This window comes from Microcaecilia unicolor, chromosome 10 (assembly GCF_901765095.1).
Source record: "Microcaecilia unicolor chromosome 10, aMicUni1.1, whole genome shotgun sequence".
Taxonomy (NCBI): Eukaryota; Metazoa; Chordata; class Amphibia; order Gymnophiona; family Siphonopidae; genus Microcaecilia; species Microcaecilia unicolor.
Genome location: NC_044040.1, coordinates 457,159 through 482,427, shown reverse-complemented (window position 1 = coordinate 482,427; position 25,269 = coordinate 457,159). Strand labels below are relative to the sequence as shown.

Sequence of the window (25,269 nt, the reverse complement as noted above, 5' to 3'; positions counted from 1 at the left end):
GGCCTGAGCCACCATCTTTGCTTTGGCTTCTATGATTATAGAGGTTTGGTGTGTGCATTTTACTGCTGACTGTCTGCTGATACCTGACTTCCTGCTGTGTTACTGCCTGCCTTGACTTTTGGACCAGACCTGACAACCCGCTGTGTTGCTGCCTGCCTTGACCTTTGGACCGGACCTGACTACCCGCTGTGTTGCTGCCTGCCTTGACCTTTGGACTATACCTGATTACCCGCTGAGTTACGCCCGCCTTTATCAGTAGCCAGGTCATTGGCTGCCCAACCCCGTCCAGATCCAGAAGTCCTGGTGGCCGCCTGCACCTGGGGGCTCAACTCCTGGGGAACGGTGGTCATTTCCTAGGTGAAGCTAGGGGTTGTCCAGCTGCCTGACTGAGTGCAGCGCTTCTCTTCATCTACCGTGCTCAGTCATGGCACAAGGGCTCAGTACTCCAGTCCTAACAGCACCCCACTGGGCCTGAGGCTGTGGCTGCTTATTCAGCCGAAGATCTGTGAAGATTTCCATAAGTATCATATCCCACAAGTAAGCTTTCCATACATGTAAGGGTAGAACCTCTGCAGACTTTCAAAATGTAACCAATACCCATCTAACTGCTGCCGAACACTTAGATACTGTAGAGAAGTCCCAGTCCATACCAAGTACATCCAAGAGGGCGGGCCACTGAGAGACAAAAGCAGGCCTTGGGCAAAAAGTCTTAGAGGGCCCCCCCACCCCACCACACCATCAGTCAAGAAACACAGGCAGCCCATGGGGGGGGGGGGGGAGACTCTGGGGCTACCCATTTCTTTCTGCTCTCTCTCCAATTCCGTTCCTCCCTCCCCACATTAAAAATGTTACCTTTGCTGGCGGAGATGCTGACGTCCTGCCAGCCAACTAGCTCTCTAGCCCGAACCTCCCCTGGTGTAAGGAAGTTGACAGCATGCTTTCTAGCAGCCGACACCGACACTCCTCACACATGCTCAGTTCATCCGTGGAATGCCAGCGTCAGCTGCTACCGACTTCCTTACACCAGGGGAGGTTTGGGCTTCGGAGCTATTTGGCTGGTGGGGCTTGAGTATCCCAACCAACCATTCAAGGTCTGCATTGGGTGGATCCAAGCCCAAAGTGGAGGGTCAGCTGGCCAAACCCAGGGAATCTTGCCTGCCCCCTCGGCAGGCCTACAAAGAGGATCCATCCCAAGGTGAAACCCCAAAATTTTGTTCATTTCTTGGAGAACACCCAACCAAAATTTCTGGGCAATAGGACATTTCCACTAAAGATGGAAAAAAGTTCCCCATTGCCTACACCCTCTCCAACTGTCAGTAGAACTCAGGGGATACAGCTTTTGTAAACACGCAGGCATCAGATGCCAGCACATTAGGACCTTGAAATTAGTTTCCTTAATCACAGCTCAGACTAAGAACTTATAGGCTTGGAGGAGAATCTCAGACCACTGAATGTCAGAAAAAATAATGCCCAACTCTCTCTTCCAAGTAAGCACATAGGGCAACTTGGTAAACCCCAAAGATACCAAGTGCCAATATAAGGAGGCTATTAATCCCTTAGCCCCATGATACATAAGCCAGAGTTCCTCCCATGGATTTAGGGTCCTCCCCAAAGTGGCTTCCCAATATTTCTGAGTCATAGACACCCCCCCCCCCCCCCCCCAGGATTCTATATATGGTGCCTAGATTCACAGGGGGATAATTGAGTAACTTAATTGGCGGAACAAGATAAATTAGCATTTTTAACGGCACTTAAGCAATAACAAGTGCTAATTGGCAATAATTACAATTTATACGCAGAAATTGGTAAGTGTATTCTATAAAGAACTGCGCCTAAATTGCAAAGCGCACAGTTCAAAATAAACGTGTGTAGCTGAAAAGGGGCGTGTTTATGGCCATTCCAACAGTTACATGCACAATTACAGAACACGCTAAATCTTCGTGAATGGATTTACACCAGGTTTTTATTGGTATAAATGATTGTGTGTAGCTTTAGGCGCTGCAGTATTTATAAGACATATTCTGTATACTGCGCCTTAATTTTATAGACTATACTTATTTCTGTGCGGATTTTTTAGGCGCCATATATAGAATCTAGCCTATAGTTGTAAAATTCTTTATTAGGTAGCTCATATTCCTGTTGCAGCTGGGTAAAAGTCTTAAGGGCCCCACCCTCAAAAATTTGATAACCGTACTTCAGTTCAAATTGGTCCCAACCCACTTGAGCTCCTAGTCTGTGCTTCCCTTCCTTTTCCATATCCCATCCGAAATACGGTGCCACAGCAAGACCAAATGTCGAGTCATGGGATTGACAATATTATAAGACCCCCCCCAAAATATAGGAATCACCCAGGGAAGAAAATGCAAGCAAATCCCCAGCACAAAAGACTGTTCTAAAGTGACATATCATTTATGCTCCAAAGGGTTCTGCCAATACCAAATATCGCATAAATGAGCAGCCACAAATCTTACTCCGTCCTCAGTTTTATGTTTACTCAGAAGCAAAATTCCCAAGTGGGGAGGCCTACCCTACGTGAGAAACCTAGTAATGTCTCGTTGCCACTTGGGGGAGGGGTGAAGGATCTTCCATGGGGGGCTTTTGCCATGGGCTGGAGGGGCTCAGGGGCTCTTTTTTTTTTTTTTACCAAAAAAAAATGTGGGTGCCAGCCCGATATTCAGTGCCGGCAGCCCCGTAGCTAAATGATCTTATTTAGGACACCTCTTGAGCTGCCCTAAATGAAGCCGCTTAGTTTTGCGGGTGCCGGCACTGAATATTGCTGGCACCCACATAACCTGGGCTCCTGCCCACTTTTTCTTTGGGCGGTCAGTGGGGATATGGTTAAAGGCTGCGGAATGTCCCCACTTAGGCATCAGAATGTGACTTAAGTGGGCAGGAGAGGCTCACTTTGAATACACAGCCCTATGCGAGTCCAACAAGTGTCACAATTAAATAATAAAAGTAAATTGATTGTGTGATCAGATAACAAGTGCCAGTGCTCAAGAACAAAATTCACATCCTACATAATAATTCTCACCTCCAACGTTCTAATGTGCCTGGTACCGTGGCTCCCTCGGAGGTAGTCTGCTAGGCAGTTTAGAATGCACTGACGTCAGTGATGTCACTGACAGCTGATTCCAAGGCAAGGGGAGGAGTAGGGAAACACGCGGAGCATGTTTCTCTACTCCTCCCCCTGCCTGGGAAACAGCTGTCAGTGCCCCCCCCTCGGCGAAACACCCAAGCCCCTACCCACCCTCGACGCATCACCCAAGACCCTCCCCCCGGCGCATCACCAAAGCCCCTACTCCCCCCCTCTTGGGCACATCAACTCCCTCGCCACCCACAGCCGCCAATACTAACGCTGTCCGGCCGCTGCTGCTTCTCCTGTGGAGCAGCAGCGGCCGGTACAAAAAGAAAAAAGCCAAAAAAAGATTTTTAACCTGAAACACGGCCCGTAGACAGCCATCTGGCATTGGCTGTCGTCACTGCAGCCGCTCCTCCTCTCCCCTCTACGTCACTGCCCCTGCAGGAAGACCCCGGAGGAGCGCAGCGAGTCAGAGGGGAGAGGAGGAGCGGTTGCAGAGATGACAGCCAATGCCAGATGGCTGTCTACGGAGCCGTGTTTCAGGTTTAAAATCTTTTTTTTTTGCTTTTTGCTTTTTTCTTTTGTACCGGCCGCTGCTGCTCAACAGGAGATGCAGCAGCGGCCGGACAGCGTTAGTATTGACGGCTGCAGGTGGCGAGGGGGTTGATGTGTCCGGGGGGGGGTAGGGGCTTGGGTGATGCGCTGGGGGGGTAGGGGTTTGGATGGTGCTCCAAGGGGGGAGGGGAGGGTTGCTGGACATGGGTGGCTGGAGGGGGGAAGGGGGAGGGGAGGATCACTGGACATGGATGGCTGCAGGGGGGGGCAGGGAAGAGGGAGGTGGGGAGGGGGTCCTGAGACCAGATGGGTGGCTGCAGGGGAGACAGAAGGGACGCTGCAGGGGGGGCAGTGGGAGAGGAGGGTCACTGGACATGGGTGGCTGCAAGGGGGGCAGGGGAGAGAAGTGGGTCGCTGGACATGGGTGGCTACGGGGGGGCAAGGGGAAAGGAGAGGAGGGTCGTTGGACATGATTGGCTGCAGGGGGGCAGGGGAGAGGAGGGTCGCTGGACATGGGTAGCTGCAGGGGGAGAGGAGGGTTGCTGGACATGGGTGGCTGCAGGGGGGCAGGGGGAGAGGAGAGTCGCTGGACATGGGTGGCTGCAGGGGGAGCAGGGGAGAGAGGAGGGCCGCTGCACATGCGTGGCTGCAGGGGCAGAGGAGGGTTGGTGGGGAGGGGGTCCTGAGACCAGATGGGTGGCTGCAGGGCAGGCAGGGGAGACAGGAAGGACGCTGCAGGGGGGGATTACCTTGCTAGCGCCCGTTTCATTGCCTACCGAAACGGACCTTTTATACTAGTCTATAATAAATCAGAAGCACACTTATCTTGGTTTGCTGACTATGTGGCCCCTAACTTTAGTCAACCTTTGTTTAATTTACCCCCTCTACATCTAGTTTTATGTTCTCGCCCTCACTTTGCTCTAACTCCACCCAGACATTATAAGGGCAATTCTATAACCCAGGCACCTCTGCTGGGTTCCTCCCACAGGAAGTTGCATCAGAGAGGTGGGACTAGACAGTGAAAAGGCTCCAGCATTCTATGCGGCAGCCTTTGGAGGACCGGGGGAAGGATGAGAGGTGCCGGACCAGGATGCGGAGTGGGGTTAGGAGAGGAAGAGAGGGTTCAGCTGTAGGCGGCCCCTACCAATGGGCAGCCCTGGGCATTTTGCTGCGCTCGCTTAATGGTAGCTACGCCCCTGTTCACCAGCACTATCTACAGTGGTGGAAATAAGTATTTGATCCCTTGCTGATTTTGCAAGTTTGCCCACTGACAAAGACATGAGCAGCCCATAATTGAAGGGTAGGTTATTGGTAACAGTGAGAGATAGCACATCACAAATTAAATCCTGAAAATCACATTGTGGAAAGTATATGAATTTATTTGCATTCTGCAGAGGGAAATAAGTATTTGATCCCCCACCAACCAGTAAGAGATCTGGCCCCTACAGACCAGGTAGATGCTCCAAATCAACTCGTTACCTGCATGACAGACAGCTGTCGGCAATGGTCACCTGTATGAAAGACACCTGTCCACAGACTCAGTGAATCAGTCAGACTCTAACCTCTACAAAATGGCCAAGAGCAAGGAGCTGTCTAAGGATGTCAGGGACAAGATCATACACCTGCACAAGGCTGGAATGGGCTACAAAACCATCAGTAAGACGCTGGGCGAGAAGGAGACAACTGTTGGTGCCATAGTAAGAAAATGGAAGAAGTACAAAATGACTGTCAATCAACAAAGATCTGGGGCTCCACGCAAAATCTCACCTCGTGGGGTATCCTTGATCATGAGGAAGGTTAGAAATCAGCCTACAACTACAAGGGGGAACTTGTCAATGATCTCAAGGCAGCTGGGACCACTGTCACCACGAAAACCATTGGTAACACATTACGACATAACGGATTGCAATCCTGCAGTGCCCGCAAGGTCCCCCTGCTCCGGAAGGCACATGTGACGGCCCGTCTGAAGTTTGCCAGTGAACACCTGGATGATGCCGAGAGTGATTGGGAGAAGGTGCTGTGGTCAGATGAGACAAAAATTGAGCTCTTTGGCATGAACTCAACTCGCCGTGTTTGGAGGAAGAGAAATGCTGCCTATGACCCAAAGAACACCGTCCCCACTGTCAAGCATGGAGGTGGAAATGTTATGTTTTGGGGGTGTTTCTCTGCTAAGGGCACAGGACTACTTCACCGCATCAATGGGAGAATGGATGGGGCCATGTACCGTACAATTCTGAGTGACAACCTCCTTCCCTCCACCAGGGCCTTAAAAATGGGTCGTGGCTGGGTCTTCCAGCACGACAATGACCCAAAACATACAGCCAAGGCAACAAAGGAGTGGCTCAGGAAGAAGCACATTAGGGTCATGGAGTGGCCTAGCCAGTCACCAGACCTTAATCCCATTGAAAACTTATGGAGGGAGCTGAAGCTGCGAGTTGCCAAGCGAACAGCCCAGAACTCTTAATGATTTAGAGATGATCTGCAAAGAGGAGTGGACCAAAATTCCTCCTGACATGTGTGCAAACCTCATCATCAACTACAGAAGACGTCTGACCGCTGTGCTTGCCAACAAGGGTTTTGCCACCAAGTATTAGGTCTTGTTTGCCAGAGGGATTAAATACTTATTTCCCTCTGCAGAATGCAAATAAATTCATATACTTTCCACAATGTGATTTTCCGGATTTAATTTGTGATGTGCTATCTCTCACTGTTACCAATAACCTACCCTTCAATTATGGGCTGCTCATGTCTTTGGCAGTGGGCAAACTTACAAAATCAGCAAGGGATCAAATACTTATTTCCTCCACTGTATATAGTACTTTTGAATGTCGGTGGTTGGAGGAGTTATACATTTACGGTTCACCAGTAAATATATAACTCCTTATCTGGTTACTGGCACTGAATATCCCGTCCGTTGGTGGGCCACGGAAATTATCCAGGTATCTCTGACATTCAGTGCCAGTGCCCAGTTAAGTAATCACAAAGTTATATTGCTTTTTGAGTGGTCCTGCCTGTCCGGTTAGTTTTATGGATACCTTTTGGGCACCAGTTTGGAATATTAGCAGTCCCAGGATAACCTTTCACTAACCATAAGTACATAAGTACATAAGTAGTGCCATACTGGGAAAGACCAAAGGTCCATCTAGCCCAGCATCCTGTCACCGACAGTGGCCAATCCAGGTCAAGGGCACCTGGCACGCTCCCCAAACGTAAAAACATTCCAGACAAGTTATACCTAAAAATGAGGAATTTTTCCAGTCCATTTAATAGCGGTCTATGGACTTGTCCTTTAGGAATCTATCTAACCCCTTTTTAAACTCCGTCAAGCTAACCGCCCGTACCACGTTCTCCGGCAACGAATTCCAGAGTCTAATTACACGTTGGGTGAAGAAAAATTTTCTCCGATTCGTTTTAAATTTACCACACTGTAGCTTCAACTCATGCCCTCTAGTCCTAGTATTTTTGGATAGCGTGAACAGTCGCTTCACATCCACCCGATCCATTCCACTCATTATTTTATACACTTCTATCATATCTCCCCTCAGCCGTCTCTTCTCCAAGCTGAAAAGCCCTAGCCTTCTCAGCCTCTCTTCATAGGAAAGTCGTCCCATCCCCACTATCATTTTCGTCGCCCTTCGCTGTACCTTTTCCAATTCTACTATATCTTTTTTGAGATAGTGCCATGGTGGTCTGTCTGGATATTCAGTATCACTTTCCAGGAAAGCACCACTGAAAATGCACTTATGGCCCAGTAATAGAAGCTTCTCCCACCCAGATAAGTGTCCCTAAATATCGACCCCCACATTGGCAGTTCTAGAGCCAGAATGGAAGAAAAGCCCTAGTGAGTTAGACCTGTCATCCTGCTAAAGACACTGATAATCTTGCCAGACTGTGTAAACTCTATTTAAAATTATGAGAAACTAGTGAACATATTGTTCCTGCTTTTCAGTTCGGTATTTAAAGGTTCAGCAGTCTGTGTGTACCACCTGCCTGACATCCAGACGGTATTTAATGGACCCTTTGCACATAAGGATGGACCCAACCATCAGCTGATTCCATATCAGGGCAGAATTCCATACCCAAGACCAGGCACTGTGAGTAATATTTATGATGGTTCATAACAATGTCAATAGATCATGCAGATGCCCATTGTGTAGCATTAAAGTTTACTATCTGCATGCCCTCTCTAAAAGTGTGTTTCTCTTCATCTTATTAATATTAGATGCCTTTAATATACATTAAACTATACCTGATATTCAGCCTGCAGTGGTAATAAGCTGCTTCCAGCCATGGGCTGAACTAACCCCAGATACTCAAAGCTGTGGCATCAGCAGCTCTGGATGTGTCCACCGCAGGGGCGTAGCCAGACACCCAATTTTGGGTGGGCCTGGGCCCAAGATGGGTGGGCAGAAGAACTCCGCCTTGTCCCACAAGTGATTTGGTCCTACTCTCTCTCTCGCCTGCATGCCATATGGTCTTTCAAATATCCCCCTCCCCCGCATACCTTGTAAATAGATTTTCACTGGCAGCGAGCAGCAGCTAATACACACTGCTCATGTTGGCCCCACAGCCTCCCTCTGAGGCAACATCCTGTTTCCGCATAATCGGTAATACATCCGAGGGAAGGCTGTGGGGCCGGTGCGAACAATATGTATCAGTTGCTTCTCGCTGCAGGCGATGATCTGCTATTTACAAGGTATGCAGGAAGGACACTTGTTGGGAGTTTTCGGCTGGTGGGGCTTGGGGATCCCTGCCAGCCACATCATAGGTGTGCTGCTACTGGGTGGGCCTGAGACCAAAGTGGGTGGGCCTGGGCCCACCCGGGCCCACCCTTGGCTACGCCACTGGTCCACCGACCCAGAATTTCTCCGGGCGTTGGGCGATGTTCAGACCAAGGCCAGTTAACATTGTGCTTGAAGTAGCTGTTGTGCTGTCCTAACTTTTTAAGGTTACTTAGCCTATTAATGGACTGAAAATCACCGCTAACCACCTAAGATGACACTCGGCCTTAACTCCGCCCCCAGCCCACCCCTAACGTATTCAGCACAACTAACCGGTTAAGGGCCACTTACCAGGGGTGTAGCCAGACAATAGATTTTGTGTGGGCTTAGGCAAGAATTGGGTGGGCACCAAGTGTTCTCCCCCCCCCCCCCCCCCCATAAACATAAATCTCAGCTGGTGGGAAAACGCTTCTTTCCACCTTGGCAGCAGGAATGCACTGAAAACTGAACATGCACAGGTGCCGGTGTTATGGAGAGTAGCGTTTTTGTTACCATCAGGGGGAAATCTTCAGCTGGCAGAGCTTGGGATTCCCACCAGTTACCACTAAACAAGTGCTACTGTTGGGTGGGCCTCAGCCATAAATGGGTGGGCCCTGGCCCACCCAAGCCCACCTGTGGCTAAGCCACTGCCACTTACTATTGGCTTCCGGCTCTCTCAGCGGGGTTTAACTGGGCAGGAACCTCTCCTGCCCAGTTAAACCCTTTTGAACATTGACCCTTTAATTTCTAGCAGTAAATTAAATTGAGGAAACTGAGAGGATAATCAATAAAACACTGGGATACTGAGATACAAATTATAGTCCTTTGTCTTGTGTTGATGTTTTTATAAATGCTTAACAGATATCAACTATTGTGTGTACACTGCCTTGATGTTATTTGTGATACAGCTGTTTATCAAATCCATTGCATAAATAACTAAAATAAATCACAGTGATTGGGTGAATCAAATAGTTGGATGGGCTGTGCTATATGTTAAACAGACCTACTCTGTTTCCCACCTGTTTAATCAGACGGCCCTTCACATCCTTGTTCACTCTTTTGTCATAACATTTCTGGACTACTGCAACTCCCTCCTCCACAGTGTTAGGATACATCTCTCCCTACATTCCTTCCCATGAACTCCGCTCACTGGACAAATCTCTCTTGTTGTCCCCCTTCTCCTCTACTGCTAACTCCAGGCTTCGTTCCTTTTCTCTCGCGGCACCTTATGCCTGGAATCGACTTCCTGGACCTATACGTCTAGCTCCATCTCTACCTGTTTTCAAATCCATGCTAAAAACCCACCTTTTCACTGCTGCTTTTGGCTCCTAGCCTCTACTCATTTGCTGTCCCTTGTTCCCTTCCTTCCTTCTCACCCAGTACTTCCCTCATCCGTAACTGTCTTGTCTGTCTGTATTATTTAGATTGTAAGCTTGTTTGATCAGGGACTGTCTCTTTGTGTCAGGTGTTCAGCACTGCGTGCATCTGGTAGCGCTATACAAATGCTAATAATAATAATACAAGATCTTCAGGTTATTCAAAATTCGACTGTGAAGCTCATCATTGGCGCCAAGAAATACGACCACGTTACCCCCTCGTCCGCACAGAGCAAGTCTCCCACAGACTTTTATTAGTCCTCAAGGTACATAGCTGTAGCGTCCCTTCATACCTTTCTCTCCTTCTAATACCATTCTCTCCATTACATCTACGTGATTAGCGCGTGCTAAAAATGCTAGAACACCTTTGTAAAAGGTGCCCTCAATAAAGCACAGCACTGAATGTTCATCAATTTAAGGTAAGTGTATTTTTCAACATATAAGAGAATTTGAAATCCTATCTTGAATGGAGATAGTTTCACAGTAAATTTTATCTACATAAAAAATATGGACCGATGAGGAATTTGAGTGCAGTGTGGAAAAGTTCTGCCTCATACATGGAAAATGTGATTTCCCCTACTTTCTGATGGTCCAGAAAAATATTTGAACTATAATTATAAGGATCCTTTTCTTGGATGTTACTAGTATAGTAGTGCGTTTCCTTTAACATTTTTGAGACCACAATTTTGTTTTCTGTTACATGTACTGTATGGATATACACGTGTGTGTAATGTGTGTATACATTGTGTGTGTGTGTAATGTGTGTGTAAATAAGAATTTGCCAATGTCTAATTGAGCACCAGAGTCAGAGACGGATGTAGTGGCTTCTACAGAGCTGTTTGATTGCCTCAACCTTTAATTTATTATATATAATTTTTATTAAGTTTTTAATACTTATACAGATATTATCAATACTGCAAAGTATAATACAGCCATTAAACAATAAGCTTTTAAGTCAGGAAATCAAGAAAATATTTTCTTTATGTAACATGACTTCCTTAGACCTCAATATGGAAGATAAGGGGGGGTAGGAATATAGTGAAGTTTAAACATAATATATACATAAATCATTATAATTTTAATTATGGTTCCGTTTTCCTTTCTTCTTTATTACTCTACAGATTTCTTGCTGTCTAGGAAGGTCTGAAGTTGGTTAGGCAAATAATAGACATATTTTATCTGATTTAGTCTAATAATACATTTACAAGGGTAAGCCAGGAGAAATGAAGCCCCCAATTCCAAAACTTTTGGTCTCATAGAAAGGAATATTTTTCGTCTTTCTTGAGTAGACTTAGTCACGTCCGGGTAGAGCCAAATTTTTTGACCAGCAAACAAACAGTCAGTAGATTTAAAATATAAACGCATTATTGCATTTAAATCCTGCTGAAATACAAATGAAACAATTAATGTCCCTCTTTCTGTTACATCTTCAATTGATTGTTCCAAAATATCTGTGACGTTTTGCAGGTCTATTGACTTCTCTGAATCTATTTTTTTCATTGTAGATGGTATATAATAAATTTTATTTAACGGTGGAAACACTTCTTGGGGAAATTTCAAATTTTCTTTTAAAAATCTGCAAAACATATCATTCGGGGACACTCCCATCAATCTAGGAAAATTCAGTATTCGAAGATTTAATCTCCTATTATAGTTCTCCACTTGCTCTATCTTCCTTCTTAAATCCATATTATCCTTTATCACTGCAATTTTAAATTCTTCAGTTCAACCTTTAATTTAACAGACTGATCTATTTTTTATATACTTTCCACTTCACATATCATATTGCTTTAGGACACGTTGACATTACTGTCTCAAGAGTAGTTCATAAGCTGAAGATATTTTGCATAAGGAAGCTCATTATTTTAATATTTCATGAACAATGAATCCAATCATTTACCTTCTCGATGTAAGGAGAAAGGCAGCGTAGCTGTCGCAAATAGTAGAAGCAGCTCTTGAAGGTTGCTTGGATTTGGGGAATCAGAGTGTCGAATCTAACTGTATTCTGAGGTTCCTGACTTGTGATTTGAGGGGGAGTTCATACTTCCCAAAAGAGATTTTGATGTCAGGTATGTATCCACTTGTGTTAGGGACCCAGAGAAGCTCAGTTTTACTTGGGTTCAGGCAAAGTTTGTTGTGTTTATCCCGTTCTTGAATTGATGTTAAAAAGGTAATCAGTTTATTCAAGGCTGTAGGTAAGTCACGTTCAATGGGTATGAGTAGCTGCACATCATCTGCATAGATGTAGAACTGAGTGTCCATTGACCGAATCAGCTCAGCTAGTGGTTTGAGGTAGATATTGAACAGAATAGGTGACAGTATCGATCCTTGTGGTACCCTACAGGTCAGTGTCCATGATGGTGATGAGTTGCTTCCAATCATTATGGATTGTTGCCTGTCTGATAGGATCTGAACCAGACAAGTACTGTTCCATTGATGCCTGTTTCTGTCAGTCGTGCTAGCATGATATCATGATTCATGTACACCGCCTTGAATGAATTCCTTCAAAAAGGCGGTAAATAAATCCTAATAAATAAATAATAATATTTCATTAACAATGAATCCAATCATTTTGCGAGTTCAGTGTATTCCAGTGCAAATTTTCCTTCATTCGAATTATAAACAAATTCTCTTTGGATGCACTACTGAGCAGACTCTCATTCCAGCAGTCAGTGAGGGTCATTGGACAGCTCCAAAGTATCTGTTTATTGCTGTAAATAGCGGAAGCAGATGAAGGGAAGAAACAAACTCCACAAGATAAATCCAAGAACAGTACAAAGGTGGAGAAGCAAAGAAAAGAGTCCAGGCACAAGGATGTGCTAAAAAATTAACAAACTTTACTAAAATGAACCAAGAGCTGACGCAGCCTGCATTAGGGGTCCAACAGTATGACGCACATAGTCTGAATGCAGTCAAGACAAAAAACATAGTAACATAGTAGATGACGGCAGAAAAAGACCTGCACGGTCCATCTAGTCTGCCCAACAAGATAAACTCATATGTGCTACTTTTTGTGTATACCTTACCTTGATTTGCATCTGCCATTTTCAGGGCACAAACCGTAGAAGTCTGCCCAGCACTAGCCACATCTCCCAACCACCAGCCCTGCCTCCCACCACCGGCTCTGCCACCCAATCTTGGTTAAGCTTCTGAAGATCCATTCCTTATGAACAGGATTCCTTTATGTTTATCCCACGCATGTTTGAATTCTGTTACAGTTTTCATCTCCACCACCTCCCGCGGGAGGGCATTCCAAGCATCCACTACTCTCTCCGTGAAAAAATATTTCCTGACATTTTTCTTGAGTCTGCCCCCCTTCAATCTCATTTCATGTCCTCTAGTTCTACTGCCTTCCCATCTCCAGAAAAGGTTTGTTTGCGGATGCAGATTCTGAACATCAAAACTTCCATGTGCGCGACAAGCATCACATTTCACTAGCATTGGGCCCTTGTGCTCAGACCTTCTTCTTTGGTTCTGCACCTTTTTAATGTTATTGCTGTGGTGATTTCCATGAATGTCACCTTGCCATCTCTATTCTCAAAATTTATATCATGTGATGTTTCAGCAGTTGATACTGCTACTTGTCATTTCTACTGCGTTGTGACAGTCATGTAAGAGAGTGTCCTTGCTCAACAAAGCTTACAATCTGTTCGACGAACTGGACAATTAGGCATTAGGAAGTTTCATTTATTATGGGAATGTTCAAATCAATATGGATATGTGAATACATTACATTACAGCTCCATTTATATACTCCATTTTTTTCGGTATATTAAAAGCAGGAAGCCGGCAAAAGAATCGGTTGGGCCGCTGGATGACCAAGGGGTAAAAGGGGCGATCAAGGAAGACAAAGACGTAGCGGAGAGACTGAATGAATTCTTTGCTTCGGTCTTCACCGAGGAAGATTTGAGTGGGATACCGGTGTCGGAAATGGTATTTCAAGCGGACGAGTCGGAGAAACTTACTGACTTCACGGTAAACCTGGAGGACGTAATGGGGCAGTTCGGCAAACTGAAGAGTAGCAAATCTCCTGGACCGGATGGTATTCATCCTAGAGTACTGATAGAACTGAAAAACAAGCTTGCGGAGCTACTGCTAGTGATATGCAACTTATCCTTAAAATCGAGCGTGGTACCGGAAGATTGGAAGGTGGCCAATGTAACGCCCATTTTTAAAAAAGGCTCCAGGGGAGATCCGGGAAATTATAGACCGGTGAGTCTGACGTCGGTGCCGGGGAAAATGGTAGAGGCTATTATTAAAAACAAAATTACAGAGCACATCCGAGGACATGGATTACTGAGACCGAGTCAGCATGGCTTTTGTGTGGGGAAATCTTGCCTGACCAATTTACTTCAATTCTTTGAAGGAGTGAACAAACATGTGGACAAAGGGGAGTCGGTTGATATTGTGTATCTGGATTTTCAAAAGGCGTTTGACAAGGTACCTCATGAAAGGCTACAGAGGAATTGGAGGGTCATGGGATAGGAGGAAATGTCCTATTGTGGATTAAAAACTGGTTGAAGGATAGGAAACAGAGAGTGGGGTTAAATGGGCAGTATTCACAATGGAGAAGGGTAGTTAGTGGGGTTCCTCAGGGGTCCGTGCTAGGACCGCTGCTTTTTAATATATTTATAAATGATTTAGAGATGGGAGTAACTAGCAAGGTAATTAAATTTGCTGATGACACAAAGTTATTCAAAGTCGTTAAATCGCGACAGGATTGTGAAAAATTACGAGACTGGGAGACTGGGCGGCTAAATGGCAGATGATGTTTAATGTGAGCAAGTGCAAGGTGATGCATGTGGGAAAAAAGAACCCGAATTATAGCTACGTCATGCAAGGTTCCACGTTAGGAGTTACGGACCAAGAAAGGGATCTGGGTGTCGTCGTCGATAACACACTGAAACCTTCTGCTCAGTGTGCTGCTGCGGCTAAGAAAGCGAATAGAATGTTGGGTATTATTAGGAAAGGTATGGAAAACAGGTGTGAGGATGTTATAATGCCGTTGTATCGCTCCATGGTGCGACCGCACCTTGAGTATTGTGTTCAATTCTGGTCGCCGCATCTCAAGAAAGATATAGTAGAATTGGAAAAGGTGCAGCGAAGGGCGACTAAAATGATAGCAGGGATGGGACGACTTCCCTATGAAGAAAGACTAAGGAGGCTAGGGCTATACAGCTTGGAGAAGAGACGGCTGAGGGGAGACATGATAGTGGTATATAAAATAATGAGTGGAGTGGAACAGGTGGATGTGAAGCGTCTGTTCACGCTTTCCAAAAATACTAGGACTAGGGGGCATGCGATGAAACTACAGTATAGTAAATTTAAAACAAATCGGAGAAAAGTTTTCTTCACCCAACGTGTAATTAAACTCTGGAATTCGTTGCCGGAGAAACTGGTGAAGGCGGTTAGCTTAGCAGAGTTTAAAAACCATAAACCGCTACTAAACGGACTTGGAAAAATCCAAAATTCCAGGAATAACATGTATAGAATGTTTGTACGTTTGGGAAGCTTGCCAGGTGCCCTTGGCCTGGATTGGCCGCTGTCGTGGACAGGATGCTGGGCTCGATGGACCCTTGGTCTTTTCCCAGTATGGCATTACTTATGTACTTATGTACATTTACCTATAAGATTCAATGTGAATCACAATAAGAGAATCCAGCTCAAGTTAGGTACTGGGTACATACCTAGCCAGAAGTATACACAGCCAGTTACAGCAAAAAAAAAATTCAATCACTTAAATAAAAATGTTTATAAGCATTTCTTAAATATTTCAGTTTGTTTAATCGCTGTTGGCAAAACATTACAAATTTTTGCACATTGGTAAGGGATCGTTAGAGAATAGATACATGTATTGGGATTTTCTATCTAATATCATACAACCATTTTCCCAGCAGATGAAATTTAATGTGGACAAATGCAAAGTGATGCACATTGAGAAGAATAATTCAAATCATGGTTACTTCATGTTGGGGTACACTTTAGGAGTCAGCACTCAAGAAAAAGATTTGGTGTCATTCTAGAAAATACACTGAAATCTTCTGCCCAGTGTGCAGAGGTGTCCAAAAAAGCCAACAGGATGCTAGGAATTATTAGAAGAGGGATGCAAAATAAGACCAAGAATATTATAATGCCTCTATCACTCCATGGTGCAACCTCACCTTGAGTATTGCCCTCAACTCTACTCACCGTATCTCAAAAAAGATACAGTGGAATTATAAACGGTTCAAAGAAGAGCGACCAAAATGATAAAGGGGATGGAACTCCTCCCATATGAGGAAACGCTAAAGAGGTAAGGGCTCTTCCACTTGGGAAAGAGATGGCTAAGGGTGGATATGATTGAGGTCTATAAAATGCTGAGAACGGGTAAAAGTGAATTGATTTTCACTCTTTAAAAAAGTACAAAGACCAGGGGGCACTCCATGAACTTACATGGAAACACTTTAAAAAATTGGAGTAAATATTTTTCATGCAAAGAATAGTTAAACTCTGGAGCTCACTGCTGGAGGATGTGGTAATGGTGGTGAACATACCTGGGTTTAAATAAGGTTTGGACATGTTACTACTACTACTTAACATTTCTAGAGCGCTACTAGGGTTACGCAGCGCTGTACAATTTAACAAAGAGAGACAGTCCCTGCTCAAAGAGCTTACAATCTAATAGACAAGTGAACGGTCGGTCCGATAGGGGCAGTCAAATTGGGGCATTCTGGATATAATCCGCTATTGAGACAGACATGGGGATGCCACTGCTTCCCCTGGGTTTGGTAGCATGGAATGTTGCTTCTATTTGTGTTTCTGCCAGTTACTTGTGACCTGGATTGGCCACTGCTGGACGCAGGATACTGGGCAAGATGGACCATTGGTCTGACCCAGTATGGCTATTCTTATGAATTGCAAGAACCCAAAACCATGAATAATATTGAATATTAACATCACTGTTCCCTCTAAGCTGAGTGGGATTCCTCCAACCGCATTGCTGCCAGTGTGGGTGGTGTTTCATTATTGTGTTTTCAGTCAGTAGGGACAGGCAGGTTCCCTGGTGTCCTGCAGAACTTGCCTGTCCCTCACTATAGTTAACAGCAATCAATTTGATGTGTATACAAATACAGTTGTATTAAACCAGTTAGTCCTTCCAGCATGTTCCTAACAACCAAGAGAAGTAAAGTGAAGTGGTGGAGTCTTGATTATTTGCAAGAAATTAACTTGTTACCATCAGTATTTCTATAATTCAAGGCTTTGAACTGGTTTTGTCCACGTTTGCTTTACTGTGCATCATCTGTACTAATTCTTTGCTTCTTCAAATGTTGATCTTAATTTTTTTTTCTTTTTTTTTTAAGAGTTAGCTGATTTGTTCCTACTCTAAAATTGTAAAATTACATCATTTATTTGGAAGAGTGGATTTAGGAACTCTCTCATATGTTCCTGTAATCAAACTATTATAAAATGGGATAAATTCAGTTTTATAGAGAACCTGAGAGCATCTGATTTACAAGATGTAGCTTGTGTATTGGTTCCTTTACAGTACTAAAAACAATATTGGGAATTCCTGACTCAAATCATTAATACTACCTTGACAAAAAGTACTTCTGTTATAATTTTCAAACAAAAATACAATGAAAAAAAAAAGCACAAAAGAGAACTTGTAATGGCAGCAGACAACATGAGAAGGCGAAGGGGAATGCATCTTTCTATTATAGATCTCAGAGCTAAATAACAAAATGGCACAATGTTTCTCCACTGGTTTCCATACATTAATAAAATGATCCACCCTGCATGTCGCTATTACAGCTTCATACTGGGGGTCTAACAACATGCTACTATTCCAGTTTTCTAGTTTTAATTGAAGCACAATTATAATTGAAGGTTAAAAATAGAAAAGAATGCCATAGCATGATAGGAAAGACCTCATTCACAATCATGCAACCAAGAGTCCACTTATCCCATGATCCTCAATTCTTCTCATTTCTACAGTCTTCCAGGTCTCCAGTGATATAAACCCAAGTCAGTCACTACTTTTGAAACAATGAAGGTCTAAACATCACTAGTTTATATGATACCTCTACATAATTTATTTTGCACATTTATGCCCCACATTTTTCCCACAGTTTTGCAGGCTCAAAGTGGCTTACAATGCACTGAATGGCTATTGCCAGATCAGAGATGAGATGGTTACAATCAAATTAGATAGAAAGGGTAAATGAGTCTAAAATGGTCCGTAGATATGCTGGCAGGAAGAGCTGCAGGTTATAAGTTGCATCTGAGGAGTAGGCTGAACCTCTTCTGGCTGGAAGAGAGGTACATCAACTGGACACACCAAGATGACCCTGCTTCATGGAAATGGAGTCCATTAACCGCCACTCCTGCTCCCATGGCAACTGGCGCAGCGACCCACACACTCTCCGACCTGTTCAACAAGAAACAGCTGAGAGAGAAGTGGAAACCGAGAAGCATACAAATCGGGCCACCTCTGCAGCTGGGATCGGCAGGGCAGCACCCTCCAAGAGGACCCAACAATGCCGCCACAACCTCCAAACGGCCAGCAACCAACCAATATCATACTTTGTGCAAAACGTCTTGGATCAAGAATAATAAAAGAGCTTGTCGGAGTTAGTGCTCATGTCCATACCACAATTCTAACAATTTTTGGATTGGGTGAGCTTAGATCTGTATATTCTAGGTGGTGATCAATATATTCTGTATGGCTGGAAGTAGATGCATTTCAAAAGGCTTGCAGAGATAGTTCTCGTTAATGACTCTCAACCAGAACCACCTTTGGTTTATCAAGGTATCCCCAATGTCAGCTGTCCACATGTGTTGCAAGCCCACTAACTGCCTGGTCATGGAAGATTTCAGAAACTTGCACAACCATGTGACTGGTCTTCCAGACAATCTTGCACACTCACATATATGCATTACATCTGGGTCGTCTTTGGTTTATTTTTGCCAGCTGCATACTTAACAAAATACATTGTCCTGAATAACCGGGGGACCCTTTCACTAAAGCTTAACACATGTTAACAGACATTAGCACATGCTAAATGGTGCATGTTCTATTTTATACTTATGGGCTACGTGGCACTTACCACATGCTAATGTCCATTCGCATGTGCTAAGCTTTAGTAATATAATAACATAGTAAATAATGGCAGATAAAAACCTAAATGGTCCAGCCAGTCTGCCCGACAATCACACTCATTATCCATTCTTGATTAAACCAACAATGAATGTGATATAAAATAACTGATCATGATCTTTCTTTGGTATTTCTGGAACATAAACCGTAGAAATCTGCCCGGCACAGTCCTTACATTCCAGCTACTGGACTTCCTGTCGAAGACCACTCCAGCCTACCCGAATCCGTCTTGTCATTTGCAGAACACGGACTGTAAAAGTCTGCCTGACACTGTCCTCGCATTCCAACTACTGATGTTGCCATCAAAGCACACTCCAACCCATCCTAAATTTCAATGCCATGTGCGGGACACAGACCTACAAGTCTGCCCTGCACCAGCCTTAGTTCTTCACAGCCGAAGCTGCCATCAAGCAGCACAAACATCCATACACATGTAGCTATTTAAGTTTTCTCTTTTTTTAATGCCATCTACTTTCTAATTAGAGATCCTCTGTATTCATGCCATGTCTTTTTGAATTCCATTACTGTTTTTGTCTCTATCACCTCCCTTGGGAGGGGATTCCAGGCATTGACCACCCTCTCCATGAAAAAGTGGAGTGGACGAGTGGTCTAGTGGTTAGGGTGGTGGACTTTGGTCCTGGGGAACTGAGGGACTGAGTTCGATTCCTACTTCAGGCACAGGCAGCTCCTTGTGACTGTGGGCAAGTCACTTAACCCTCCATTGCCCCATGTAAGCCGCATTGAGCCTGCCATGAGTGGGAAAGCGCAGGGTACAAATGTAACAAAAATAAAATAGATACTATTGGAGATTCTACATGGAATGTTGCTACTATTGGACATTCTACATGGAATGTTGCTAGTGGAATAGCAACATTCCATGTAGAATCTCATATAGTAGCAACAACAGTGGAGGAGTGGCCTAGTGGTTAGGGTGGTGGACTTTGGTCCTGAGGAACTGAGTTCCCGGCACAGGCAGCTCCTTGTGACTCTGGGCAAGTCACTTAACCCTCCATTGCCTACCGCATTGAGCCTGCCATGAGTGGGAAAGCGCGGGGTACAAATGTAAAAAAAAAAAAGAATTGCCCAACATTACTCCTATGTCTACCACCCTGCAATTAATTCATGTCCTCTACTTTTACCAATTCCTTTTCTCTGGAAAAGAGAAAATGGTAAAACTAGGTCTCTTTGTTCACTCGTATCCCACTAACTTCCCTTTCAAAATTAGCACAAGGTCTGCATATACTAAAGCACATGCATACCTTATAATAGTGCAATCCTTTCAGATTCTAGATCTATTCATGCTGCTCAATATTGAGCCCACGGGAGGCAGACCTACTAAGTCCCATGATCGGTGCTGAGCCTGGTTATTCAATGCTGGGCCATTTCTGGTGACTGGCATTGAATATACTTTTTTGGGGGGGGGGGAGGGGGAGCAGTTTAAATATAACCAGCTAAATCAATATTCAGCGCTGGCTGGTTAAGTTTATAGCAGCCAAAGAGAGACCTGCTATTTGGGCAGCCCAATTTGGCCACTAAATATAGCTAGCGATGCACTGAATATTTGCAGCTAGGTGGTTATATTGCGCAATAAATACAGACAGTTGCTATGCGTTAAGTACTAATATTCGGTGAAGATAACCAGTTATCTCATGCTGGATATTAGTGCTTAGCTGGCTAAGTGCCATTTAATGGACCAGGAGCCATTCCTGACTGGTTAAATAGCGCTGGATATGGACCAGAAGGTTTTAATTGTCGTTCTACTCACTTCCCTGCCTTCTGTGTCTCATCTAGTCTTGTCTTTGGTTTATCAACTGTATGCAGAAATGTTTTGGTTTTGTAAATGATCAAGTTGTCAACTTTATTGTTCGAATTGTAGTATTTCAAATCTCAATTGATCAACCAGTAAAATCCCTCCCTTAATGCACACAAATACATGCCCAGCTGTCACTGCTACTGCATTGTTTTATATATTCATTCCCATTTTATCATCAACTAATAGAGAAAAAGAAAAAGATCTGAATATCTATTCATTTTAGTTAGAATAAAGCCAATAAATCAACTAACTAGAAATTACAAATGCATAACGAGTATCACAATTTAAATTGTCTTTTTCCTGATTAGTGTTATCACAGTTCCTGCCCGTTCTTAGAACCCAGCTGCCATCTCTTACCCTTGATCATATTAACTTTCAACTTCCATTTCTCTGACCTCTGCCAAAAATTCCTATGAACATAGTAACATAGTAACATAGTAGATGACGGCAGAAAAAGACCTGCACGGTCCATCCAGTCTGCCCAACAAGATAACTCATATTTGCTGCTTTTTGTGTATACCCTACTCTGATTTGTACCTGTGCTCTTCAGGGCACAGACCATATAAGTCTGCCCAGCACTATCCCCGCCTCCCAACCACCAGCCCCTCCTCCCAACCACCGGCTCTGGCACAGACCGTATAAGTCTGCCCCGCCTCCCGATCTTGACTGAGGATCCATTCCTTCGGCACAGGATTCCTTTATGCTTATCCCACGCATGTTTGAATTCCGTTACCGTTTTCATTTCCACCACCTCCCGCGGGAGGGCATTCCAAGCATCCACTACTCTCTCCATGAAAAAATACTTCCTGACATTTTTCTTGAGTCTGCCCCCCTTCAATCTCATTCATGTCCTCTCGTTCTACCATCTTCCCATCGCCGGAAAAGGTTCATTTGCGGATTAATACCTTTCAAATATTTGAACGTCTATATCATATCACCCCTGTTTCTCCTTTCCTCCAGAGTATACATGTTTAGTTCAGCAAGTCTCTCCTCATACGTCTTGTAACGCAAATCCCATACCATTCTCGTAGCTTTTCTTTGCACCGCTTCAATTCTTTTTACATCCTTAACAAGATACGGCCTCCAAAACTGAACACAATACTCCAGGTGGGGCCTCACCAACGACTTATACAGGGGCATCAACACCCCCTTTCTTCTGCTGGTCACACCTCTCTCTATACAGCCTAATAACTTTCTAGCTACGGCCACCCCCTTGTCACACTGTTTTGCCGCCTTCAAATCATTACTCTTGATTTAGATGCTAAACCTCTGATGTATCGATCACCTATATTGTGAATATTCCTTTGCAGTGCCCGGGAGGAGCTTTCACTCCCAATATGCGAACAACCAAGGAGTTCCCAGATGACGTTATTACCTTCATCAGGAACCACCCATTAATGTTCAATGCCATCTATCCAATAAATAAGAGACCACTGATCGTCAGGACAGGCACAGACTACAAGTATACCACCATAGCTGTGGACCGAGTGAATGCTGCAGATGGGAGATACCATGTATTATTCCTGGGAACAGGTAAGAAAAATGCACAAAATTGCAATATATCACCTTTATTTCTGATGTATAGTTAGCTGCAGGTTGAAGTCATTATGAAGACGATTTCATAATCGGCCACCTAACTTGTATAGAAGATATGTAGACAGATTATAGCAATATTTTAAGAGAAAGGGTGTTCATGCTTTCCCTTTGAAAATTAACTCACAGAAAGTACATTCGCACAAATTGCACATGCTATGCAGTATGCATTACTTTCCCATGCATGCATATTTTACAAAGTACCATATAACTATGGCCAGCAAGTAATTTAACCACTGGATGTATCCACAATGAAGTAACTAGGCTCCGTTTAATCTTCAACAGACCCGAATATCCAGATGTAACCAATCAAGTTTTAATTATATTAATGTATGAACTTCAGCCATACAACGGTATGTTCAATAGATTTTTACACAACGATGTATGTACTTATCATCGGTTCAAACCTACCTCCCTCCTAATTTTCAAGTTTTTGTATCTTTAAACTTTTAAATAAATGTACTTAGTACTCATCTTTTCAAATTGAATTTCAAAGCTAGTCGGCTCACAGAAACTTTTGATCCGACATGGGACATGTTTTGATGAAATGCTTTTTCAAGGATATCCCGTAATATTAGCCTCCGCTCATCCTGCAAACCTAAAAGTCGTGTCACAGAGCACATCCTGGAAAGATGTACAGAAAAGACTAAACTGAGTCCAACCTGGTTCCCTGGTAGCCTAATGATGCGCGGTATGCCCCCTTCCATACCCCCACCTACAGCCAAAACGTTTTTATAAAAACAAATCACCCACCGCTTACTCCCTTAAAAAATCTCTGCTCCTCTAAAGCCCTAACCCCCCTCATCGCCACTCACACTTCCTTTTAAAAATTGCTTCTTCCTCCCACACACCTTGAGACTACCACTTCAGGGCAAAAGAGGGAGGGGGCATGCCCATCCCTACTAGGACACCAGGGTCTTAGGCTCAGACAGGACAACGTCTAGGGTTTTTCTTTGCACCAGGGCAGCTCTTTTGACTATTTCCAGGAGCATCAGTCCACGTGATAGTGTACTGATACTCCTGAGGGGCATTATCAATACCTTTGGAGTTATCTGGGTTTGCCCATCTCTACTATTTCATATTTTTTTTAATCAAATTTATTTACTACAAGTTATTTTTTTTGTTCTTATTCCAGACCGAGGGACAGTCCAAAAAGTTGTTGTTCTACCCATAAACAACTCAGCAAACGGAGAGCTTATACTTGAAGAACTGGAAGTTTTTAAGGTTTGACTTGCAGTACTTTATCTTCAAACACACATTTATCTGGAGTTTAGTAAAAGACAAAAAGCACTTGCTTAAAGATGAAATATATTGGTCTTGCTGTGTCTGAGCTCACATGCCAAAGGAAGAAACCATAAAATAAGCTACTTCTTTCCACTGGAAACTAGCTTGTTTTGTCACACTTGGTAAAAGGGTGTCAAAATGATGAGGTGTTGCCAGAAAAAGGATTATATCCATTTCGAGGGCAATTTTCAAAGGTACTTACATGAGCAAAAGACTTTCCTGAAAACTGCCCTCTTCAAACACCGCTGAAGGTTTGCACAAATTCATCACACACACACATCTTTGACCACATTAAAAAGGGGATTTCCTGTGCACGTGTTTAGATTAGGTGAACAAAATGACACAGTTATGCTCAATTTAATTCGATCTATTTACTTGTACATTTGTATTGTCCTTTTATGAACATTCAGAGCAGTTTGCAATAAAACCATAAAACAGACAAACAAAACAATATTCAGAAAATGCTCAGCTCCTAAATTTATGCCTCTAAGATATCCTCCGAAATTTGTGTCCTATTTTCAGCTAGTCTTAGGATTATAACGTTTCATCTGAAAATGCATCTTAATTTAGGAGCTCATAAATTTAGACCTAAGCTACAGATGTCCAGCAGCAAAGTCAGAGTGGCCAGCGTCACATACTCCTCCGGTAGATATGCCAGGGTTCCTCGCACTGTTCGCATCTGGCCCATGGCTGTGCTCCCTCCTGACTTACTGGAGTAGCAGCTGAAGAAAGCCAAACAAAAATCTCCCAGCTTTGGGATCAAAGTCTCTTCCATGAGATGTTGGATCTCTTCACATCTTCATGAATCAGGCCAGGTTGGCATGCATGGAGGAACTGGATGGCACAAGTGGATCCCAGCAAGATATTTTTCCCTACCCTAAATCCACCCCTGTTACCACCCCATTTTTATGTTCCTAAATTTATGAGTTTAGTGAAATTTTGAGTAAAATTAATGCACTCAGCCCTAGTAAATGTATTTATTTATTTATTGCATTTGTATCCCACATTTTCCCACCTATTTGCAGGCTCAATGTGGCTTACATAGTACCGTGATGGCGATCGCCAATTCCGGTATGAGAAATACAGAGTGGTATTGCATTAAAGTTCATAAGTGACAGTAAATTAGGTAGTCAAGAAGAAAGAGTTAAGTTTTGTCCAGTTCTGGTATAAGTTTCATTGTGTTGCAGGGTTCAGGTGTTGGATTGTTATGGTATGCCTTTTTGAACAATTTCATTTTTAATGATTTCTGGAAGTTTGTTAGGTTGTGCATTGTTTTCATGACGTTTGGTAGTGCATTCCATAGTTGCGTGCTTATGTAGGAGAAGCTGGATGGATATGTTGATTTATATTTTAGTCCTTTGCAGCTTGGGTAGTGGAGATTTAGGTATGTGCATGCTGACCTTTTTGTGTTTCAGGTTGGTAGTCTGCCATGTAGACCGGGGCCTCGCCGTGAATAATTTTATGAACCAGGGTGCAGATTTTGAACGCAATTCATTCTTTGATTGGGAGCCAATGTAGTTTTTCACGTAAGGGTTTGGCGCTTTCATTTGTTTGGCTCTTCGTATGTTCAAAGAGGCCAATTTATGAGCATAACTCTCAACGTTAGGAATGTAAATCCTTTGAATATCGGGCCCTAATTGTATTACATAATACCATAAGCCTAACGTCCA

The 25,269-nt window shown here is 43.8% G+C and overlaps 1 protein-coding gene across 1 annotated transcript in view; it reads left to right on the top strand.

The window, feature by feature from the left end:
• SEMA3C (semaphorin 3C) overlaps nucleotides 1-25,269 on the top strand; it is a 154,494-nt gene that overhangs the window by 97,268 nt on the left and 31,957 nt on the right. The window contains exons 11-13 of the mRNA XM_030215781.1: nucleotides 7,587-7,731; nucleotides 22,033-22,255; nucleotides 23,451-23,539. Of these exons, the coding sequence (XP_030071641.1) occupies nucleotides 7,587-7,731; nucleotides 22,033-22,255; nucleotides 23,451-23,539 (457 nt within the window). The remainder of the gene's footprint in view (nucleotides 1-7,586; nucleotides 7,732-22,032; nucleotides 22,256-23,450; nucleotides 23,540-25,269) is intronic.